At 37.1% G+C, this 23,008-nt stretch overlaps 1 protein-coding gene across 15 annotated transcripts in view; it reads right to left on the bottom strand.

The window, feature by feature from the left end:
* The window catches only part of AFG2A (AFG2 AAA ATPase homolog A), a 396,759-nt gene that overhangs the window by 270,049 nt on the left and 103,702 nt on the right, over positions 1-23,008 (bottom strand). For 12 of the 15 annotated variants that reach the window (XR_012435051.1, XR_012435054.1, XR_012435050.1 and 9 more), the window contains 2 exons: positions 21,914-21,967; positions 21,054-21,133 (listed from right to left, as the gene is read on the bottom strand). Coding sequence is in view for 9 of the 15 variants with exons in the window: in XM_045391842.3 (XP_045247777.2) it covers positions 21,054-21,133; positions 21,914-21,967 (134 nt within the window). In the remaining 6 variants the exon portion in view is untranslated. Of the gene's footprint in view, positions 1-6,706; positions 6,874-21,053; positions 21,134-21,913; positions 21,968-22,713; positions 22,766-23,008 lie in introns of those variants that run through there. The other 3 variants (XM_074040405.1, XM_015450804.4, XR_012435053.1) reach the window with 3 other exon arrangements.

Raw genomic sequence — 23,008 nt, 5'->3', positions numbered from 1 at the left:
CATCTCTAAGTTTTTCAGCTATCCTGAAACAAAGGTTCAGAAACCCTGCTGTGCTTTAGAAGCACCCATGAATCTTTTAAAAAACAGATGCTACTATAACAACCAAACCCACTGAGTCAATCTCTGTGCATCCTAGGAATCCAAAGGTACTTTTTGGTAGCCATCTCCATTCTAGATTGAAGTTGGAGACTACTGAACATTACCTGACATGACCTTGCATGTTACAGACACTTATAAATATTTATTGATAACCTGACTTGGGTCTTATGATGTGACCATTTATTTTAAAATTAGTTCTTCTACTAAGCCTATGTAAATCCATGCTGTTTACCTCTATACGATTCCAGACAAAAGTCTCCGTTCCAAACATTGATTAGCTATTATTAATGCACAAAAATAATGTTTTTAGGTGCACATTCAAAAGCAGCAAAATCAGTGTTTTGTACTACTGGGTATACGATTTCACAAACACTGCTAATACTACACACCTCATATGCACAATCTTTCATTCCTTGACATTCATTAAGGTTGAACTACAACTTCAGCAGAACAGGCTGATCTTGTGCTGTCTCTGCCTTCCAACAGTCAAAACAGATTTCTCTTATTTGAAACTTTTTGGTGGTTTAACAAACAAATGTTCAATGTCAGATATACAAAAGATAATGTGCTAGATGAAGAAAAGCATTAAATCAGGTGCACACAGAGAAAAAATCAGGAACCATCTAGCAGAAAAGACATGACAATTGTCACCCAATGCCCATTCAAGTGCCTTAACTAGAATGATCCCTGCTTTTAAATGAATCGTCCAATCCACTTCTGTTCCCCTCTCCCATGCTACTTTGTCTTTAATATAATCTATATAAGATATGATTTTCTCTTACAAATAATGTCTGTTTTGGGAGACAATTCTCCATGGGTCTTTCACATTTCTTCAGTCTTATGAGCAAGGCACAAACTGGGGTGATGGAAATGTTCTGGAATTAGTGGTGATGGCTGCATAATATTGTAAACGTACTGAAGTACCACTGAATTGTACACTTAAAACGGTGAAGAACAAAAACAAGAAATAATGTCTCCCTCCAGAGCAAAGAGCAGGTTTGGTTAGAGCTTCGGAAGCTACGCAATTTATCTACCTCCCTCAGGGGCAAAGGGCAAGCAACCTTACTTCCCCATATAAAAGATCTGAGTTAACCAAGAGTGGGATTCCTCTCCTGTAATGCAGCCTACCAGATGTGCGGATATCCATATGGCCCATATGCATCACCTCTTTTGGATGCAGTGTAAAGGAGGAACTGATACAAACATACAGATATTCTTGCTGCTTGCTGTGCTGTGAATAATGAACTCATTTGTTTCTGACCCGTGAGCCTCATGGTTTCTGCCAGTATCCATGAAATGGTGGAAGGCTACTTGTCAGCCTTGAAGTATAACAAAATCTCAGATCTTTCACAGTTCTTGACTTAGATATCATGCAGGTAACAGAGCCAGTAAGTGGTTTTAAGACGGAAAAAAAGGGGCCGGGCATGGTGGCTCACGCCTGTAATCCCAGCACTTTGGGAGGCCAAGGCGGGCAGATCACAAGGTCAGGAGATTGAGACCATCCTGGCCAATATGATGAAACCTCGTCTCTACTAAAAATACAAAGAAATAGCTGGGTGTGGTGGCATACGCCTGTAGTCCCAGCTACTCAGGAGGCTGAGGCAAGAGAATGGTGTGAACTCGGGAGGCGGAGCTTGCAGTGAGTCGAGATCACGCCACTGCACTCGAGCCTGGGCAGCAAAGCGAGACTCTGTCCCAAAAAAAAAAAAAGAAAAAAAATTTCATTTACACACACACATACCCCACCCCCCCCCAACACACACACAGCACAGGGTTTGAGTTTCCCCAAAATGATCTTGGGTAGAATAACTACTGCACCAGAAAAAAACAAGTATAAGTCTGTGGTACTTCTGAAACATCTAGATGGAAGTATTTTAAAGATAGATAGGCCTGAGTTCAGTAGATAATAGATAGTACTCAGTAGATATGCCTGAGTTCAAAATAAGGCTAAAGACAATGTTGCAGTTATCTTTATTTCTACATTGATTTCTTTTGGGGGTCAAAAGCAAAAATTCTCCTTTAAGAGGGGAAAAAAAATCCCTAACCCAAGATATAAAATGTCACTGAATATATATTGACTGGTACTCTCTTCTATGTTTACTTGTTTATCACCCCCCACCCAAAAAAAAGGCTAAGAGACTGACTCACTCCATCTCTAAAAATATATATATATATAAATAAAGGCAATCTAAATGTATATAAATTTTCATCATATAATTAAAAAATAATTTTGTATCTTAAACCCTAGGATTAATGTTGTAAACATAAATTACTGTACACATTAACAGATAACCAAGTTAAAAGAATATCATATCTAACCTTTATTATAAGCAGTTTTTACATGAGAACTCATCAGAAAATAAGGAAAAACTAAAACCATATAACTGTTTTTCATTTTGAATTTGTTTTAAATCACAGGTAAGAAAAAAACCGTTCATGCAGCCATTTTAATCTGAGATCGGGTCTCACTGTCGCTCAGACTGGAGTGTAGTGGTGCCATCTTGACTCACTGCAGCCTCAAACACTTGGGCTCAAGTGATCTTGCCTCAGCCTCCCAAGTAGCTGGAACTATAGGTGTGCACTACCATGCCTGGCTAATTTTAAAAAATTTTTTATAGAGATGGGAGTCTCACGTTGCTCAGGCTGGTCTGGAACTCCTGGGCTCATGAGATCCTCCCACTTTTGCCTCCCAAAGTGCTGAGATTATAGGCATGAACCACTGCACCCAGTTCAGGGAGCTTTCTTTGTTGTTGCTGTTGTTGTTGTTTGTTTTTTGAGATGGAGTTTTGCCCTTGTTGCCCAGGCTGGAGTGCAATGGCACGATCTCAGATCACTGCAACCTCTGCCTCCTGCATTCAATTGATTCTCCTGCCTAAGCCTCCCCAGTAGCTTGGATTACAGGCATGTGCCACCACGCCCAGCTAATTTTGTATTTTTAGTAGAGATGGGGTTTCTCCATGTTGGTCAGGCTGGTCTCGAACTCCCAACCGATGATCCACCTGCCTCAGCCTCCTTAAGTGCTAGGATTACAGGCGTGAGCCACAGTGGCCGGCCAGTTCAGGAAGCTTTCTAATGGCATTTTTTAAGTGCTGACAGCTCATTGACACACTATCCCATTCTATTAACATGTACTCATCTAAAGTTACTTTAAGAATGGGTAAATCAGCACTCTGCGAGGCCAAAGCAGGTGGATCACTTGAGGTCAGGAGTTTGAGACCAGGTTCAGCAAAATGGTGAAACCCTGCCTCTACTAAAAAATACAAAAATTAGCCAGGTATGGTGGCGGGCGCCTGCAATCCCAGCTACGTGAGAGGCTGAGGCAGGAGAATCCCTTGAACCTGGGAGGCGAAGGTTGCAGTGAGCCAAGATTGGGTAAATCATTTCACAAACAGAAACATTACCAATATCCTAATTGCTTTAGATGCTCAACTCAACACAAGGCATTAAGTAAGCTACAGTAAAAACAGTGACTATAAAGAGATAAAACAGGACAGGCGCAGTGGCTCATGCCTGTAATCCCAGAACTTTGGGAGGCCGAGGGAGGCAGATCACAAAGTCAGGAGTTCGAGACCTGCCTGACCAACATGGTGAAACCCCATCTCTACTAAAAAAAAAAAAAAATACAAAAATTAGTTGGGTATGGTGGCATGCGCCTGTAATCCCAGCTACTCAGGAGGCTGAGGCAGGAGAATGGCTTGAACCTGGGAGGCAGAGGTTGCAGTGAACCAAGATGTCGCCACTGCACTCCATCCAGCCTGGGTGACAGAGCAAGACACCATCCCACCCCCCCCCCCAAAAAGACATGGAACAATTGAGAAGAGCCCAAAATACCATGTATTCAACAAAAGCATAGACATCTCTATTCATCCCATTCCTCAAAACCCTACATTCTATAAATGAAAGAAGAAATTTTTTGAAAAAGGCTTCCTAGAGTATCATTCAGCTTTAATCCCATCTCCCTTTTAATTTTCTCTTAAGAAGAGGAGAGATCCTAGTGAATTACAATCTGTGAAACAAGTTGAAATACAATCTGGCAAGAGATAGGGCTAATATAGTAAACACAAAAATTCACATGAACTACAGTAAAATTTTTAAAAAGCTGAATTTCACCAGGGACTTGGAATCCATGAGAAAACCATCAAAGGGAAATCCTAAACCTAAAAACTATAATAAATAAAATGAAGAACTCAAAAGATAGGCTTAATGGGAGATTAGTGAAAACAGAACAGAGGATTCTTAAAATGGAAGAATGGTTACTAGAAAGCATCCAAATGAATACACAAAATGAAAAAAAAAAATAATGGAAACAGAATAGAGTGCAAAAGACATATGGAACCCAGTGGAAAGGCCTTAAAAAATGTATAATTGGAGTCCCTTATGAGAGAAGGGAATAAAAAGCCATATCTTAAAAAATACTACCTGAGGCTGGGCGCGGTGGCTCATGCCTGTAATCCCAGCACTTTGGAAGGCCAAGATGGGTGGATCAGCTGAGGTCAGCAGTTCAAGACTACCCTGGCCAACATGCCGCAACTCCATCTCTATTAAAAAATACGAGAATGAGCCAGGCGTGGTGGTGGGTGCCTGTAATCCCAGCCACTCAGGAGGCAGAGGCAGGGTGAATTGCTTGAACCTGAGAGGCGGAGGCTGTAGTAAGCCAAGTTCGTGCCACTACACTCCAGCCTGGGCAACAGAGTGAGACTCTGCCAAAAAAAAAAAAACTACCTGAGCATGTCCCAAAACTATTGAAAGAAATCAAAGGGATCAAGAATGGACTCAAGGCCGGGCGCGGTGGCTCAAGCCTGTAATCCCAGCACTTTGGGAGGCCGAGGCGGGTGGATCACGAGGTCAGGAGATCGAGACTATCCTGGCTAACATGGTGAAACCCCGTTTCTACTAAAAATACAAAAAACTAGCCGGGCGTGGTGGCGGGCGCCTGTAGTCTCAGCTACTTGGGAGGCTGAGGCGGGAGAATGGCGTGAACCCGGGAGGCGGAGCTTGCAGTGAGCCGAGATCACGCCACTGCACTCCGGCCTGGGAGACACAGTGAGACTCCGTCTCAAAAAAAAAAAAAAAAAAAAAAAAAAAAAAAGAATGGACTCAAAACTCTGAAATGCTGAAGGCAATAAAATTACTGCTAACTAAAGATAACAGTCTGAGACCACCATTTACATTTAAGATTTATTCCAAAAGTTATCTATGCAAAATAACTTCTGCAATCAGTGACTAAGAGTAAAACAGGTACAAACACGGCGTTTCTGAGTCCTAATTATGAATTATCCTAGAAACAAAAACTGTAGATGTTATGGTACTACTTGTTTGCATACACACTTGTAAATGTTCACTGATTAAAAATGTCAACAATACATCTAAATGTTTTAGATACTGTTTTGGTTTTCCTTTCTTTAGTTGACCTGACAAATCCAATGTGAACTTCTTTCAAAATAAATTACTAAGATTAAGAAACCTATATAATTGAGAGTTAGTTTTCTTTGACAAAGAAGTAGTAATGAGCAGAACCACCTGAGAGAAAATGAGTTTGGACAGGAAGCAACATATAAAAGAAGATTCTTTCTAAAAATATTCTCCCTTTCCATAGCAAAGTTTGGGAGGAGTATGAATTACATTTTCACCACATAAATACCTTGAAGATGATAACATTATTCTAGTTCCTTGATATTTTGTAAGAATAAAAAACAGGAGAGACAAATTTATATTTTTAAGAATTCTAAGCATGTATACAAATACTTAAACAAGTTATAATTCATGAAGAATAAAATTATTTTAAAACACCATTTTTGTCAATACTATTTCAAAAAGTAAAAATCTATAATAAAAATACAGCTTATAAGTTATGAAAAAACTAAAACGTTTTAACATCATTTCCTTAAGAGAAAGAAGAAAGAAAAGGAGATAGGCAGGAGAATGTAACCATATTTTTTTTCAGTTTAAAAAAAAGAATAGGAATTCATGTTTTAAACATCTTAAAAAGCTTGACATACAGCCTGGTAACGATAATTAATTATAATGTATTACATATTTGAAAATGCTAAGACAGTAGATTTTAAAAGTTCTCATCACACACAGAGTGTCAAATATGTGAGGTGATAGATATGTCAATTAGCTTTATGTTATCATTTTACATGTATACATATAGCAAAACATCACATTGTACACACAATTTTTGTCAATTAAAAAAATGTGAACACAAACATTGCATATAACTCCAAATAAAACATGTTAATATTATGGTAATAAATTTACCTACAGAATACAATCTCTATCCCTAGGAAAGAAGTTGGTTCTTCCATAAACAAATGCATTTTGAATAAATCATTTCCAATATCATGAAACTTTTGAACTAAAGAAATGCATGTTAGACTGGACTTCTTGAAAAACAGCTCTAGAGAAAAGCAAAATTATATTGTGTGCACATACTGCATTTTCCCATAATGTTTAAAATTATGGTAAATTATGGATGTTTAAAATTCCAGCTATGTTACACAGCTGACAATTACATTTTGACAAATATTTAAGAGAGTCTAACAACATCAAGGATTTCTTAAGGTTTCTTGCTCACTTTTTTGGACTGTTTTAAAAATAATCTCCTCAAAAGTTATCTGATTCCCATAATCAAAATTAAACCTCCTTGTTTCTGATAAACCATTTTTTTGCAGCATTAATAAAGCTCAGTATATAATTCTGTTTACACCAGGAAGTTTACCTGTGCCTCACTTCTAGTCTTGAAAATGCAGAATTCTGGCTTCCCACAGAGTGCTGTGAGGGGAAATTAAGTAATTATGAAGATTACCTATTGTTCATCAAATACCTACTTCCCAGTCACCGTATTAATAAGAGGTGACACATGTTTAAGTTGCTCTGTGTCATGCCTTACAGATATTAGTTCATTAATCCCAATAATAGTGCTATAAGGTAAATACTGCTGTGAGGGCCATTAAAAAACTGAGATAGAAAGGTTGAATGGCTTAAGATTCCACAACTAGCAAATAAAAGAGTTGGGATTTAAACACATATTTACTTGGTTCCAGAGCCTATACTCATTCCATCAGAAATACGGTTTTAAAATTTTGTAAGCCAAATACGCCAATGTGCCAGAGTAAAGCTGAAATATCTACTACAGCCATCTTTTAATCAGTACTCTAGAAGAAAAATAAAAGCTCATATTTATTACAGTTGAAAGGAAGCTGTACTGAAGAAATATTTAACAATGAAGAAATATGTTGAAAAATATGAAAGCAAAACCCATTTGATACATGTCCAAAATCAATAATGTCTTGAGTAATCTAGCTTATCACCTACATGATAAACTAGATTTCAGATTATGATCAACATTCAGCAGGAACCTATTTTAGATTAATAAGATATCCTATAAAGGCAGAAAGACACACAAGTTACCTTTGTCAGCTATTATAGAGATGTAAAAGCTGCATGCACTCTATGTAACTGCAGATTTGTATAAACTGTTAACAGGGAGTGACATAAAAGCATGTATTTTTCCATTTTGCCATGATTTCCCAGTAAAAATTCCACACTAACACAGACAATATTCATTACATTTGTATAGTTTTGATTCAAACACAAGATAAAAGAAACAAGTGATTCTTTTTTGGGGAGGGACGGAGTTTCGCTCTTGTTGTCCAGGCTGGAGTGTAATGGCGCAATGTCGGCTCACTGCAACCTCCGCCTCCTGGGTTCAAGTGATTCTCCTGCCTCAGCCTCCTGAGTAGCTAGGATTACAGGCGCCTGCCACCATGCCTGGCTAATTTTATATTTTTAGTAGAGATGGGGTTTCTCCATGTTGGTCAGGCTGGTCTTGAACTCCCAATCTTAGGTGATCCACCTGCCTTGGCCTCCCAAAGTGCTGGGATTACAGGCGTGAGCTACCGCTGCCGGCCCGACAAACAAGTGATTCTTAAACTCACAGTTCAATTTACCACTGGCCAAAAGACATTTTTTGAAAAGAATTTTTTCCCAATCCTGAACCTGCATACACTGATATCATGAACATAATCCAACACAAGAAATAATAAGGAAAATTAATATATGTCAATTCAAACTTATTTTCTGACAGCAAACTATCTAGAAATTTAAGCAGATTAAATGCTTTTAAACGTGCCATTTTCCTAATATCACAGATCTAGAAATAGTAAAGTAAAAAATAAGAATCTATAATAATCATAAGAAACAATAACCCAAAGAAAACCAATAAACCTTCACTGACTAGTACTCATTGGGAAGGCTGCTTTGAATTTGGGAAAGGACTTTGATATTTAACATGCTTGGGTTCAAACGGCAACTTTTCACCTTGTTTGTTGTCTGTGAGCCTCAGTTTTCTCAGTCAAAACATGCGAAGTATCATACTTGCCTGGTGACTGTGACTGAATATTTGTCTCTTCCCAAAATGCCTATGTTGAAATCTAACCCCCAAAGTGATGGTATCTGAAGGTGGATCTCTGGGAGGTCATTAGGTCATGAAGGTGGAGACCTCATGTATGGAATTAGTACTCTTGTAAGAAAGTCCCTAGACTGCTCCTTTGCCCCTTTCCCCATGTAAGGACACAGTAAGAAGATGGCATTCTACAAAGAAGGAAGCAGCCCTCACCAGATATCAAATGTGACAGCACCTTGATCTTGAAGTTCACAACCTCCAGAACTGTCACAAACTTTTTGTTTCTAAGCCACTCAGACTAAACTATGCTGTTATAACAGCCCAAGGGGACTAAGACACTTCCTCAAAATTAAATAAAACATATAAAGGATCTAGCATAGTACTTAGCACAAAGAAAACATCAATAGATAGCAGTTTGGGGCATTATAATAATTATAATTATAAAAATTAATTAAATATTAATTTTCAGTCATCGTAGTGTCAGTACTGTAATTGCATAATGAAGATACCTTTTAAATCTTTTAAAGTTGTAAATTAAACTAACAGGTGTGTGACACATAAATATTTGCTGAAATAAAGCAAGAATGTGATGTCTGGTAGAAGATTTTCAGAAGCTTCAAACAGCACAGGTCAACAGATGCATCCAGATTAACAGTCAGTTCCTTACTTAGCCTTACTTACAATATGGTTCAAAGTATCAAACTTCGTTAAATTTTGCCATGAAAACCACCGAGCAAATACTGAGATCAGAACTGCTCCTCTGAAATACTTCATAACTATGAGGCATGCCCAGAACAGTCAGCCTTTAATATACTCCTAATAGAGATTTTGTTACTATATTACTAGGAGATTGTTAAGACATTGGTAATTAGAGTACTTCAAATTTTAGTCTTAACTGTTTTAGTTGTTCAAATGTAGTAATTGCTTAGCTTCTCAAATTCCTCAAGTAATTATTTATTTTACATAACTAAAATTTCCAGATAAGAATATGTTTATACTTTTCAGATATTTTTATAATTAAAAAATTTTTTAAAGTAAATCCTTCTAAAATAGACAAAATATTATTAACAACATACTGTAAGATTCTGTGCTCTGATGCAGAAATGCTTGACTCAGGAAATAGGCCAACAAAAAGAAAATCCATATTTCTTTGGTTTATTGAATCTATATCAAAAGTTCTCTTCATCTGTTTTTTTTCTACCTACCCTCTTTCTTTGTGTATTCCCAGTCAACTCAGCTTTTGTTTGGTAAGAGGGTGCCACAGGATTCTATACAGCATTTGTTCTTGATAATACAGGATCATTATTTATGTGCTCTAAGTATGGTTGTAGAAACACAGGATTTGGAACCTACTGACTTAGGTGCTTGCTTATGCAAAAAAAAAAAAAAAGACTGTTAAATTACCCTACAATAAAATAAGAGTGACTGAATGGCCTTTTGTGCAGAGACTAACATGGAGACCTTTCTACAAATTAATTAATATACCATGGATGGCAGCAATCTTTTTCAAAATGTGTTCTCACTGGCCTAAAATGTATGATGCTCACCACTGCTGCTATCCTTTGTTGGCCTTTAATTACTGCTGCTAACAGCTACATTAAAAAGAGTATCTATCTATCAGTTCTGTATACTTGGCGCACTGCCAAAGTTTTGTGAGTCAAACTCACTTTTAAATTTAGTGTGTTCACAAACCATTAAATATTTTTAACATGGCTTAGCACTTCATTAATTCTTTTTGGAGTTCTTTGAGAGGTGAATTATTCCAAAGCTTACCAATGATTTCTTACCAGGAAGATGATGATGCTTCTATGAATATTAATGCAGGAGAAAAAATTCTGTAAGAGTCTCAGTTTAAATTTAAAAGTCTCAAATTTTAAAAGAAAATTTGTTCATATATGGTACTAAGTCGAACTCTGAATAACCAGCAGAGTGATCATAATCTCTAGTTTCTCTGAGTTTCTATTCCCTTATTCAAAAAACTACCTGTGTGCATCTTTGCCAGGTGCTGTAGTGGACATCTGAGGTAAGAGGATGAAGACATTTTCATTTCCATGAAGATTTCATTCTTGTTGGCAGGTAGGAATGAGGGAGCAAATTTAAATAATATATACACAGGTCCTTTTGAGTTTTAAAATTGTGATTCTATGCTGTCATTATGTAGCATCTATGTGCAGCTACTTAATTCATTACTTTTAATAAATATTCATATTTAGAAATGTATAATTGACACCTCCAATCAGGTACTTCTAAATAAAAGGCAGTGAAACTCAAACTTTTCCAATTTGCTATTTGTTGTAGGAGGAAACAGTGGCTGTAATTAATGCTGAAGATTAGGTGATGATAATTCTTTGCATTCCTATTACCCATACTGTCTTTGTTCTTTATTTCCACAGATCATTGAAAGCTGGCTGGAGAAAAGCATAGTGAAAATGTTTTATGAACTGAGAAATATTCTTGGCTGACTTTCAAAGCTTCAGTAGGAAACAAAATCCATAAAACTGACATCCTAGGAAATCAAAAACAACTCTATGAAAAAGTTTAAATACAAATGTTTAATCACTAACATAATGAAATGATTTCATAAAACTTTATTATCTGCTAGACATAGGCAACACAGTAGGGGAAAATGTTCAGCTAATATATAAGCCAGACATTCCCAAAGCATTAACTCTCTTTTCCCTTCAAAAGTCAAGCCCCCTTTCCAAATTATTCCTATTCAAAAGACATATAGGACCACAGATCAAAAGAATATTATGGTATCTTAAAACTGGGGTAGGCAAACTATAGGCACAGACCAAATCTGACCAACCGTTTTCTCATTTGATTACATATTTTCCATGGCTGCTTTTGCACTACAGCAACAGAGATGAATAGTGGTAACAGAGACTATATGGCCCAAAAACCTGAAAACATTTACTAACTGATCTGTTTCAGAAAAAAATGTGCTTACCCCTATTTTTAAGAAACCTCACTCTCATTATGGTAATTATTATACTGGTTCTATTTTCAGTACTAAAAATCCCACAGAATACATGAATTTACTAACTCCTCCAATAAAATAAAATGCCCTACCCAAATTATACACCAGCATCTTATATATTCATTTTTAATTTTAAAATATTTTTTCCTAGTATACATCTTAAGTATCATAACAAGTCCCAAATAGTAGGCACGTAAATTTGTTCACTTTTTTTTTTTTTTTTTTTTTTTTGAGAAACAGACTCGCCCTGTCGCCCAGTCTGGAGTGCAGTGGCGCAATCTCAGCTCCCTGCAACCTACATCTCCCAGGTTCAAGCAATTCCTCTGCCTCAGCCTCCTGAGTAGCTGGGACTACAGGCACGCGCCACCACACCCAGCTAATTTTTTGTATTTTAGTAGAGACAGGGTTTCACCATGCTGGCCAGGATGGTCTCGATCTCCTGACATCGCGATACACCCACCTCAGGTTCCCAAAGTGCTGGGATTACAGGTCTGAGTCACCGTTCCCGGCCTCATTTTCTTAAAATCTACCTTCTCACACACCCACAGTCAAAACTGGCTTGTAAGAAAGCCGAAAAAAGAAGGCTAGCCAACATACATTGCTCTGAGTTAAAGCATTACTTATGAAAATTTTCATGGTACATGTAAAATGCAGGCAAACTTTGATTTTAAAGGTGAGATGGCTACAGTAAGAAATCTATGTGTCCTACAACAATAACAAAGAATTCCCAGTTCCTAGTAAAATGCTGCAACAGGCCATCTCTCTAAGGAAACTCATCTCATGCCTTTGAAAAAGTATGCTATAGTACTTAGTCACAACTTATAGACAAAACACAAAAAAATTCATAGAACTCTCATACCACATAAAACTATTATAAGAGAAAATGTGTTACACATTTTCCATTTCTTCTTTTGCTTTGTTTTCCTCAGCATTTCTATTTACTGTTTACTATTTAAATTTTACCAATGTGAAACTATGTTATATACAAGGCAAGTAAGTATAAACTGGGAAAAACTGTTTACCAGAAAAATGCCATTGATTTTAGCAACTTTCAAAATGGAAATAAAAATAATAGTGGCTAAAAGTATCTAAGTCGTGACTACTAGAGTTTCTTAAAACATAAAAAAATTCTTCATAAATATTTAGATACATGAGAATTTTTACCCTGAAATAAATGCACTTTTTCTATCCTAAATCCTGATAATATATGAAACAGTAGTAGTATAGTTCAAAAAGCATTAAGTCAGAAGACATGAATTCTAGTCTTGTCTAGCCCACAAAAGAATTACGTGTCTCTTCTCTTAAATTCTAGGAGTATCTGTTTCTTCTGAAAAATAAAAGGTTGTACTAGATGACTTCTAAGAACTTTTCCATTTATAAAGTTTTATGATTTTATGAAATTTTAAAAACCTATAAAAATCACATTAAAAAATTTATAACCCTTCTTGAAAAGTGTCATTTAGAGAAATGATGCCTACAAAAATTTCCTTTACGGTGCATAGCATCATGAAGTTATTGAATTTACCTCAAATCTGGATATGCTGCTGCTGCTTAAAAGAGGGTACCCCATTTACTGATTATTATTTTAAAACTCAGACCTCTTTTCAGAACGCCGCTAAGCCTGAGATCTTCATTTTCAATGAAAGCTGGCTCAGAAATTTTTAATTCTTTTCCCTAACCTCCCCAAGTGGAAACCAATTCTGGACTATAAGTGCAGAAACAGCTATAAGAGAAAGCAGTTATTAATATAGATTCTCTACTGCCACACAGAAGATACCAGCCAGCTTTTAACTGAGCACTTAACCTTTTTCATGTTTTAAAATATATTTAATCATCTTTTTATGTTCTAGTCATAAAACAATATCCCAAAACATTATATAAAGCTTTAGTGTTACAAAATAGAATAAATCATCTTCCCTATCTCCTAAACAACAAAATTTTCTCCTATATCTAGGATAATTTTTTTTCGTATTTTAAATTTGTGAAGTCAGAATGTGTCCTGCAGTTGGTGATTTCTCAGCACCATTTTCTCAGCGTATTTCTTCAGTAAGTTACATAAAATAATGACGTATCTTATAACTGATGGCGTCTTAGAGTGACAAAATGCCATACTGTGTGTCAACTGTAGAATATTTTTTCTAATTCCCAAATGTTTTATTTAATCAGTTTTCCTTCACTAGTATATAAACTCTGTCGAGGTAGATTCATTTCAATCTCAATTACTATATTTCAACCTATATGGAAATCATTATAAGAATATCTTACAAAAATTACTGTAAGAAGAAACATTGAACTTTTCTAGTAGTTACTAAATGCCAGGTATTATGTTAAGCACTATAACATGTATTTACTTCCAAAAACCTAGAATTTGCTATTATTAACTCCACTTTACAGGTGAAGAACCTAAGGCTTAGAGAGGTTAAGGAACCTGCCCTAGGTTCTGTTCACTGTTTTATCCCCAACACAAAGCCTATTGGAGAATGTTCAATAAATGTTTACTGAATGAATGAATGCTTCAAAGGAGACTTACAACAGCTCAGTTAGATGAACAGAATCATTATAATGTAAGTCACAGAGAAAATGCAAGATAAACATTATAATGTAAGTCACAGAGAAAATGCAAGATAAACAAGTTTGAAAGGTTAGTTAACTACCTAGACCTGGAATCCTGGGCTATGTGGTACAGTAGTTGAACAAAAAAGTGGCTCAGGGTATCTGCTCTATAGTCAACATATCTAAATTCAAATCCCAGCTCTGTTATTAGTGATGCATGCCCTTGAGTAGTTACTTAGGTGTCTATAGTCCCGTTTTCTCACCTGTAAAAGGAAGATGAGAATAGCACCTAAACACAACGATTAGGAGTTAATACAACAAAAGGGCATAATACACTAAGTGGGGTCCAAACAAAAGGAGTCACATTACTTGGAAGTTAAGTAAAAAAGATGAGCCTCTCTAGCTAATGACCCTAAGCTTCAGGAATGTGTTCTTAGTTCCAAATCTGTTCTAGTCCTGCTTGAAGTTTGGCACTACCAAGCAATCACTGTCAGCTAAGGAGTATGATTCAGGATCTCAGGACTCTATGAAATGTCCTGGACAACGGAAGTTGTTATAGGAAATCTACAGGTTAGTCAGTACTCATTTCCTCAGTCAGAGCAGACTGGGCCAACCCTACATGGCTGCACTGTTGATGACAGGATTGCTGCCAAAGCAAGGTTGACTAATAATTTACTGCAGTTTGCTCTCCTCACCACATCACAACCTTGAAAAAGGTAAAAATGTAAGCTAGTCAGGAGGTAAGACAAAGTACTAGAGTCAACTGCCAATTGTATAATATCCTACTTTGCATTAATGCAGGGACCTTTTTGTGAGTTTTTCTTCACTGTAAAGCAATTTAAGTAGTTTCTAGTATGTAATAAGAACTAAAGGAATGTTACCTAATATTATTAGCCCAGTATAATTCAACTCCCTTTCCTCCCTCAATGTCTCACTCCCTATCATATTATCCATTTTCCAAAGAGCTATGTTACTTTTAACAGCATTTTTAATTTTCCCAAATGTAGTAAAACACTTTGAAAAAAGAGTCACACAGCATTTCTTCTAACTTATAATATAAAACATGACAAAAATCCTTATTCAAAGGTACCATAATTTAAATGAACATACAGAAGAAGAGAAGTAAATATCAGGCTTATTTATTCTTCAAGTCCCAAACAGTCTATTAAACAGGGCAAAGAAGAGGATAAAATATTGGTTATAATTAGATAATTTCATAAACATGAAATATACCATTCTTTTGAGATACAAAGACTTCAATGGCTAATTAGCAAATAGTATATATATGCTCTACTTACAATGAGCTGGCTGCAATCCTCTGTTTCATGGCTAATTTCCCATGTCTTATCTTTTGAGTAATTTTAAAAAGTCAAAATGATTTGATTTAGCATGAGCAAGACAGTAAAGACTAGCAAATATAATAATTCTTTGCTCAATTGTTAAACATCCTGAATTTGGAAATTAAATTCTTGATAAAAAGAAACCTTCTTCTTCTTCTCCTTTTTCTTTCTTTTTTTTTTTTTTTTTTTTTTTTTTTGAGACAGAGTCTCGCTCTGTCACCCACACTGGAGTGCAGCGGCGCAATCTTGGCTCACTGCAAGCTCTGCCTCCTGAGTTCACGCCATTCTCCTGCCTTAGTCTCTGGAGTAGCTGGGACTACAGGCGCCTGCCACCACGTCCCACTAGTTTTTAGTCTTTTTAGTAGAGATGGGGTTTCACCCTGTTAGCCAGGATGATCTGGATCTCCTGACCTCTTGATTCGCCCATCTCATCCTCCCAAAGTGCTGGGATTACAGTCGTGAGCCACCGTGCCCAGCCCAGAAACATTCATCTTTATGCATTGTCATTTTGGGACTAGTTACATGATTCGACCTGAATGTTATAGAAAACAAATGATAGCTTTGGACAAATGAAATCAGTGACTATTTATAGCCTAATATTACACAGAAATGCCTCCTAGTTTATGAAAATTTTCTCTGTTTTCCTATTCCATGAGTAGTTTAACAATGCATAAAATTGGTTTAGTATCTTGGGAATTTTATACTTCTGGTATATCTATCAGTAGTTGTTTCTCAGTTTCCATTGTGTTTAATTCAAACAGCCAAAGAACAAAAAAATGAACAAAATAGCTTTGTTTTAGATTTCAAGTAACAGCAAGCTAATTAGATAAAACAATCACTTATAGACAATACTGATCCATCATATAATTAGGAAAAAAAGACGAAGACCTGAAAACAGAATGTCACTTTATGAGAGTTTTATGGTTACAAAAAATAAACTACATAAGATTCAGTGCAAATAGAGTACAACCAAAACTCTTTAACTGAGACCCATCAGCACTGTATTTCCTCGAATAGAACTTCATCTTTGCTTTCTGAAATGTCAACTAACTTGATAAATTATGACCAGAAATGTTTCTGTAGAAAAGAAATTGCATAGAATTTATTTCTACAGTCATGTGCCACATAATGAAGTTTGGGTCAATGGCAATCACATATATGAAGGTGGTACCATAAGATCATAGTACTATATTTTTACTCTAACTTTTGTATGTTTATAATCTAACCATTTTGTTACCACTGCCTACAATGGTATTCAGTACAATAACATGCTGTATAAGTTAGTAGCCTAGGAACAGGCTACCTGGTATAGGTAATATAGCCTATTGCTATACCATATGGCTTATTGCTATATATATATATCTTAAATAGTAAGAGCTCAATAATTGATAGGTATGATTATTATTATCATTTTTTTTCTGATAATAATGGTTTTAAAAAAACCTTTATTTCATAAAAATAAAGGCTGGTAATCTGACGTTTGAAAACAAAATCAAAGTACTGCAGATGATTGTTATACTATCTAGCAATAGGCCATATGGTATATAGTGTAGAAGGCTACACCATCTAGGTTTATAAGTAAGTATACTCTATGATGTTTGCACAACAATGAAATTAACTAATGACTGAATTTTTCAGTATGTAAACTGCTCCCCATCATTAGGTAACACATGATGAGCCATTGAGAGAGGGAGGTATACATTAAACACATATGTTCTCTGAAAAGTTCAATTTGATGAAGACTACCAGAGGAAATGATATCCAGAAGTTACAAATCATTAGTATCTCTAATGTATCTGGTAATTCCTACTGAGCTAAACTCCTATAAAAGCAAGGTATTTTTACAACGTGCCTTGTCTGGTTTCTCACATCACTTTATTTCAGTAGCATTTTAGGAGAACTTTGCTACATATTCGACCTCCCATCTGGTTCATATTTAACAGGGTATCCCACCTGTTCCTTTTTGGGATCCAAAACCAGACGTCTCTGATGTCACATAAATGCAGAAGGTCACACTACTTCAGCAAATTTATCTGGCTTTTCTTCTCTTGTAGTTAGGTAAACTTGAGTTTTTGTAACACTCTGTGCCATCTTAAAACATAAGTAATAAGAGGGCTTGAGTGCTTCACTTCATAAAGCAAAAAGACTGGTAAGTATTTATGGAATACCAAACGTGAGGGGGATGGAACACAGGGCAGTTGGTATGGTTTGACTGTGTCTCCACCCAAATCTCACCTTGAATTGTAGTAATCCTCATGTGTCAAGGGCAGGGCCAGGTGGGGTAATTGAATCATGCAGGTGGTTTCCCCCACACTGTTCTTGTGGTAGTGAATAAGCCTCACAAGATCTAATGGTTTTGTAAAGGGGAGTTGCCCAGCACAAGCTCTCTTGCCTGCCACCACATAAGACATGCCTTTGTTCTTCCTTCACCTTCCTCAATGATTGTGAGGCCTCCCCAGCAATGTGGAACTACGAGTTCATTAAACCTCTTTTTCTTTATAAATTATCCAGTCTTGGGTATTTCTTCATAGCAGTATAAAAACAGACTAATCTAGTAAATTGTTAACAGTAGAGTGGGGTGCTGCTGTAAAGATACCCAAAAATGTGCAAGCAACTTTAGAACTGAGTAACAGGTGAAGGTTGGTACAGTTTGGAGGGCTCATAAGAAAACAGGAAAATGGGGGAAAGTTTGGAACTCCCTAGAGACTTGGAGGGCTCAGAAGACAGGAAGATGTGGGAAAATTTGGAACTTCCTAGAGATGTGCTAAATGGCTTTAACCAAAATGCTGACAGCAATATGGAACAATAAAATCCAGGTTGAGGTGGTCTCAGATGAAAATGAGGAACCTGTTGGGAACTGGAGTAAAGGTTACTCTTGCTATACAAAGAGACTGGCGGCATTTTGTCCCTGCCCTAGAGATCTGTGGAACTTTGAACACAAGAGAGATGATTTGGGGTTATCTGGTGGGAGAAATTTCTAAGCAGCAAAGCAGTCAAGATGTGACAGAGCATAAAAGTTTGGAATTTTGCAGCCTGAAGATACAGTAGAAAAGAAAAACCCATTTTCTGGGGAGAAACTCAAGCCAGCTGCAGACATTTACCCAAGTAACAAGGAACCAAATGCTAATGCCAACACATGGGGAAAATGTATCCAGGGAAGGTCAGAGACCTTCCCAGAAGCCCCTCCCGTCACAGGCCTGCAAACCTAGGAGGGAAAAATGGTTTCCTGGTCCAGGTCCAGGGCTCCCCCTGCCGCTGCTGAGTGCAGCCTCAGGACTTGGTCCCCTGCATCCCAGCCGCGCAAGGTGTGGCTAAAAGGGGCCAAGGTAAAGCTCGGGCGTGGCTTCAGAGGGTGCAAGCCCCAGCCTTGGCAGCTTCCACGTGGAGTTGGGCCTGCCAGAGGGCAGAAGTCAAGAACTGAGGTTTGGGAATCTCCGCCTAGATTTCAGAAGATGTTGGAAATGCCTGGATGTTCAGGCAGAGGTGTGCTGCACGGGCAGGGCCCTCATGAGAACCTCTGCTAGGGTAGTGCGGAAGGGAAATGTGCTGTCTGAGCTCCCACACAGAGTTCCCACTGGGGCACCACCTAGTGGAGCTGTGAGAAGAGGGTCACCATCCTCCACACCCTAGAATGGTAGGTCCACTGACAGCTTGCACCATGTGCCTGTGGCACTGTGTTGCTGCAGATACTCAACACCAGCCCGTGAAAGCAACCGGAAGGAGGTTGTACCCTGCTAAGCCACAGAGGCAGAATTGCCCAAGACCATGGGAACCCCTCTCTTGCATCAGTGTGACATGGATGTGAGGCATGGATCAAAGGAGATCATTTTGAAGCATTAAGATTTGACTGCCCTGCTGGATTTTGGACTTGCATGGGGCCTTTAGTCCCTTCGTTTTGGCCAATTTCTCCCACTTAGAATGGGTGTATTTATCCAATGCCTGTACCTCTGTAATGTCTAGGAAGTAACTAATTTGCTTTTGATTTTATAGGCTCATAGGTGGTAGGGACTTGACTTGTCTCAGATGAGACTTTGGTCTGTGGACTTTTGAGTTAATACTGAAATGAGTTAAGACTTTGGGGGACTGTTGAGAAGGCATGATTGATTTTGAAATGTGAAGATATGAGATTTGGAGGGTCCAGGGGCAGAATGATATGGTTTGGCTGTGTCTCCACCCAAATCTCATCTTGAATTGTAGCTCCCATAATTCCCGCATGTTGAGGGAGGGACCCAGTGGGCGATAACTGAATCATGGGGGCGGTATCCCCCATACTGTTTTCGTGGTAGTGAATCAGTCTCACAAGATCTGATTTTTTGTCTCCTTTTGTTTTTTGAGATGGAGTTTCGCTCTTGTTGCCCAGGCTGGAGTGCAATGGCGCAGTCTCAGCTCATCGCAACCTCCACCTCCCGGGCTCAAGTGATTCTCCTGCCTCAGCCTGCCAAGTAGCTGGAATTACAGGCACCCAACACCACGCCCGGCTAATTTCTGTATTTTTAGTAGAGATAGGGTTTCACCATATGGGCCAGGCTAGTCTCAAACTCCTGACCTCAAAATGATTCGCCCACCTCGGCCTCCCAAAGTGCTGGGATTACAGGTGTAAGCCACCGCGAGGCCTGACCTGATGGTTTTATAAGGGGTTTCCCCTTTCACTTGGCTTTCATTCTCTCTTGCCTGTCACCATCCAAGAGATGTCTTTCGTCTTCCACCATGATTATGAGGTCTCCTAGCCACGTGGAACTGTGAGTCCATTAAACCTCTTTTTCTTTATAAATTACCCAGTCTCGAGTATGTCTTTATCAGCAGCATGAAAACAGACTAATATAGCAGTCTACCTCCTAATGATAGGTTCCTAATGACAATTTATACTCTCATCATATGAGGCAGCTCTAACTAAGAAGGATGATAACAGCAATGTTTCATATCACACTAATGACACTTGTAAGTTGTCTTCACCCTTCACTGTAATTACCATCAGCAAAAAATTTTATAATCAATATACACATCAAGAAACTGTGCACGAAGTACATGAATTTATGTTACCCAATATGAACCACTTTTAGTACATATTAAAGGACCACTATACATTTGTAGAGGAAAAAAACATATACTTATGAATAGTTCTGATATATGTATGTGTGTGTGTGTGCGCACGTGTATATATATTTGTTTGAAATGACATCATAGATAATCCTCTTTACTGCCTGAGATTCTGGAGCAAAACTATTAATACTAATTTATATTCTATTTAATTTTATTTTAGGAAACGTTTATTCCAGAGAATTTTAAAATCTGTATAACATATTTTATTATAATTCTGTTCTACTACAAGAATTATGATTAATCCAGTTTTATTTACAGTTCTGATTGTATGTTTTCAATAACCCTAATTTTGATAGACAATACTCAAAGAATCTGTTGATATAAACTATAAAAATTAACTCAAATGCCCAAACAGGTATCAGTGGCTTTTATCCAATATGGATAAAAGTATTATACAGTGATTACATGAAATAATTTCATGGGTATAAGAGGAAAAAATTACATAAACTGAAAACTGTTTTAGGCCAAATGTATTCATAGATAAAAGTTGTATACGAAATGTTATTTATACCATAATTGCTATTATTATGTAACATCATATTATTATATAACAGCAGTGCTATTAAATACTTACCTGCCCCTTTCAACTGCTAAGGCATCCAATTCATCAAAGAAAATAATGGAAGGCGCCACTGCTCTTGCTTTTCGGAAGGTCTGGGGGAAAGAGTGCCACATTAACTAAAGATAAGCAAACACTAGAAAATTCTGTAGTTGGTTTGTGTTTTAAAACTATATTTAGAACCATATTTATTAGGTACAAGTCAACAAGCCTAGTCACTTTGTATAGACCTTATAATAGATGCTCAGAACTTTATAATGGATGTAAAAGTATCCCCTTCAATAGTGCTTAAAGAGACAAGACTACCAATACATATTCATATAGATGTGAAGGAGGCAATTCAGCTAAGCAATCAGAAAATTTCAGTTAAAATCCCAGCTCCACTACTAGTAACTATGTGACTTTCAGCAGTTAGCTTCACTTCTACATCTATAAAATGGAGATGATAACAAACACCTACCTCAGAAAGTTATTTTAATAATTGAATTTAAAAAAGAACACAAAGCATTTGGCACAATGCCTGAAACAGTAAGAGCTCAATAAATGATAGGTATTATTAACTATTAGTAACAGCATTAACTATTTTAACAGAAATGCTGGCTCTTATTATCAGAAAAAAATGATAGTTTAAAAAAATCTTTATTTGGTAAAAATAAGGGCTGGTAATACGATGTTTAAAAACAAAACTGAAGTATTGCAGATGATCAAAACTGCATTTTTAAATAATAAAATAATATTCACCTGAAGAAAAAAAAATACCACTAAGATCTGGCTTTGGAAATGCCAAAGTCTGTTACCTAAAACAAAAGGGAAACTGCACAGAACAGAAGTGTGATTCTCCTGTGCTGAGTGCCACTAAAGGCACAATTTCTTACCTCTCTAACTGCTCTTTCAGATTCACCAACATATTTATTCATTAATTCAGGTCCCTGCATGAAAAGAAAACAACTGTTCAGTGTCTTTATAAATGCAATCATGTGTATTTCTTCCAATGAAGTAGAAAAAATATACACAAAAGAGAAAAGAAACAAAATCTGCTTATTAATCCCTTTAGGATGCTTATTTTCTCTGTGTGTTATTTATGCCTTAAAAGTGAAAGCCATTCTATGTTCCAAAAACCACACATCAATACAAAGGAAAGGCTGTGACTAATCATAATATTTTAACAACTTATTCATCATCTGTCTATAAATCTATCCACATTTTTACACTATATCAGATGTGGTGCTAGGCACAGAAGATGGAACAGCCATTTGGAAGACAAACAAATAGGTAACATCCACATATTCCCAGGCCTAACCACTGGCTAGTTCTAAGCAAGTCTACTTATCAGATCTGGAGATGTGCATTTTTTGACATTAATATTTCTGAACTTTAATATTTTTCTTATTTCTCAAATACCCAGAATGTCAAATACTGTAAGAAACACAGTAGACTTTTCTTTACCACATACAAAACTACTTTCTTAGGATACACTGTCACCCCAAGAAGTTATGAATTAAATTGTCCCATAATGATAGATGACCTCAGCTGTGGGGATGTTTCTCCCAGCATCTGGCTATTCTGACACAGTTCCTCATACATCCCAAAGAACAACAGACGTGTGTGTGTCTCTCTCCCTCTCACTGTGTGTGCACGAGCATGCATGCACACACACACATACACACACCCTTACTTTGAACAAGATTCATATTCTATTCCATGCAGTTCACGGGTCCAGCCAATTCCTAGGATATAACCAGACACTGACTTAAGTATTTCCTAAACAATTTATATTAATTTTTAAAAATCTGACTGACTGAAACACGTAGGCAAACCCTAGCAGAATGTTAACTAATCCCAAACTGGTATGGGCAGTATTTGGCTTCATATAAAACACCATATTACAAGGAAAATTAGCAGACAGTATGACAAGTACTATGATAGAGCAATGCACAGGTACCATCAAAACATACAGAAGAAACTCCTTA

Source organism: Macaca fascicularis, chromosome 5 (assembly GCF_037993035.2).
Source record: "Macaca fascicularis isolate 582-1 chromosome 5, T2T-MFA8v1.1".
NCBI classification, from domain to species: domain Eukaryota; kingdom Metazoa; phylum Chordata; class Mammalia; order Primates; family Cercopithecidae; genus Macaca; species Macaca fascicularis.
The sequence above is the reverse complement of the archived record's forward strand: the minus strand, read 5'-3'. Positions and strand labels throughout refer to the sequence as shown.